This window comes from Sinocyclocheilus grahami, unplaced genomic scaffold (genome assembly GCF_001515645.1).
Source record: "Sinocyclocheilus grahami isolate Dianchi unplaced genomic scaffold, SAMN03320097.WGS_v1.1 scaffold5323.1, whole genome shotgun sequence".
Taxonomy (NCBI): Eukaryota; Metazoa; Chordata; class Actinopteri; order Cypriniformes; family Cyprinidae; genus Sinocyclocheilus; species Sinocyclocheilus grahami.
In genome coordinates, this window is record NW_015510041.1 from 7,376 (window position 1) to 8,839 (window position 1,464).

General features: G+C 38.0%; 1 protein-coding gene across 1 annotated transcript in view; it reads right to left on the reverse strand.

Annotated features, from left to right (window-relative positions):
• Positions 1-248: 248 nt before the first annotated feature.
• LOC107577172 (ATP-binding cassette sub-family G member 2-like) overlaps positions 249-1,464 on the reverse strand; it is a gene marked incomplete at its 5' end in the record, with an annotated part of 5,388 nt that continues 4,172 nt past the window's right edge. The window contains one exon of the mRNA XM_016263275.1: positions 249-637. Within this exon, the coding sequence (XP_016118761.1) occupies positions 487-637 (151 nt within the window). The remainder of the gene's footprint in view (positions 638-1,464) is intronic.

Here is a 1,464-nt window from a genome sequence, read left to right on the forward strand (position 1 = left end):
TCATAGGAACTGGAAAATTAAACGAAAAACAGTTTTGCTTAAAATAATCAGAGCATTTGTTTTTATTAAACATTGCTGTGCTAAAAAATTACAAAAGTATTTTATATTAACAAAATATATAAATGAAACTTACAAAAAACATGTACAGCAAACAAACACAACTAAAAGGTGTCAAACTGGAGTAACGCCATATTGCCATATTTACTTACTGTACTGTTACTGAATAATCCGTTGAGAAAAAAAGTAAAATATTTTGAACATAATAAAAAACTAGATTTCTGATACAAATCTTTAGTGTGAAAAGTTTAGAACAATAAACCTGAACAATGTCAATGCTTCACATGATTTGTGTCTGAAGCATAACTGGATGTGTTTGTATGATTTCCTTCAGCATACGATGGTGTTTGAGTGGGAAACAGTGCGTGTAATATCTGTGGGATGTGGTGGATGTTGTCGGAGTGTGTGAGGAAGACCACAAGCTTGTGTTTAGGAGAATTTCTTGATGAAGCGCAGCTTGAGGTAAGCGATGATGAGGAAGATGAAGGTCATGATTCCCAGAGCCAAATGATTTTGCCACAAACCCCAGGTTGAGTAATCAATGCCCTGAGCGCTCAGAAAGCCCTCGCCTGTTGAACAGCTGCAATGACAAAATGATGAGAACATGTTGGTTTTCTACACTAGCTACATTCACATGCAACCAAATAATCCGTTAGTAATTGGATTGATGGCTCAATCGGACTGAAAAGCCTTCATTAATCGATCTAACTGAGCACGATCCACATGAAATTTTGATCAGATTAGAAGGGATGGTGTAGACCTATTCTTATCCAATCAAGAGGACATGTGAACACTTGATCGGATTGAAAACTGAAACGGCGCATGTGCAATGACATAGAAATGGCGTAATGATGCATGACGCATGGAACGAGCTGTTGTTTTTGTAGTGTTGTTTTGTCATAAATGATTGTCACATTATTTGAAAATTCTCCTTCCACTCATCGTCTGTGAAGTGGAGCAGAACAATGTCCCATCAGTCCTCACTTTATACTCTCATCCACAGAAGGCTTGTTTTGGCCACTAGAATGGGCGGTTTTACTGCTTGAGCACGGCACAAAGCTTCACTTGCTCGTCTTCTCCTAGTTAGGACCCAAAGTAGATAAATATTAAGTCTTCTCTTTGAAACAAAGAAAAGAAGCAATGGCAATGGAATAGTATGTGCAACCAGCAGAAAACTGCATTTTCGTGCAGTGTGCGCATGTCAAAAGATCAAAGCCGATATTGAAGCTTGTGACTGACATAAACGCGCACATCAACCCCATCACTTTATGTAGCGTTCATGTAAACACTACGTTCGGATTCATCAATCAGAATGATTTCATTCCAATTGAAACAAAAGGTGTCCATGTAAACGAAGCTACAGAAATATTGTTGAATGAGCTCGTTTTGGCACTAAAGTGAGTGATA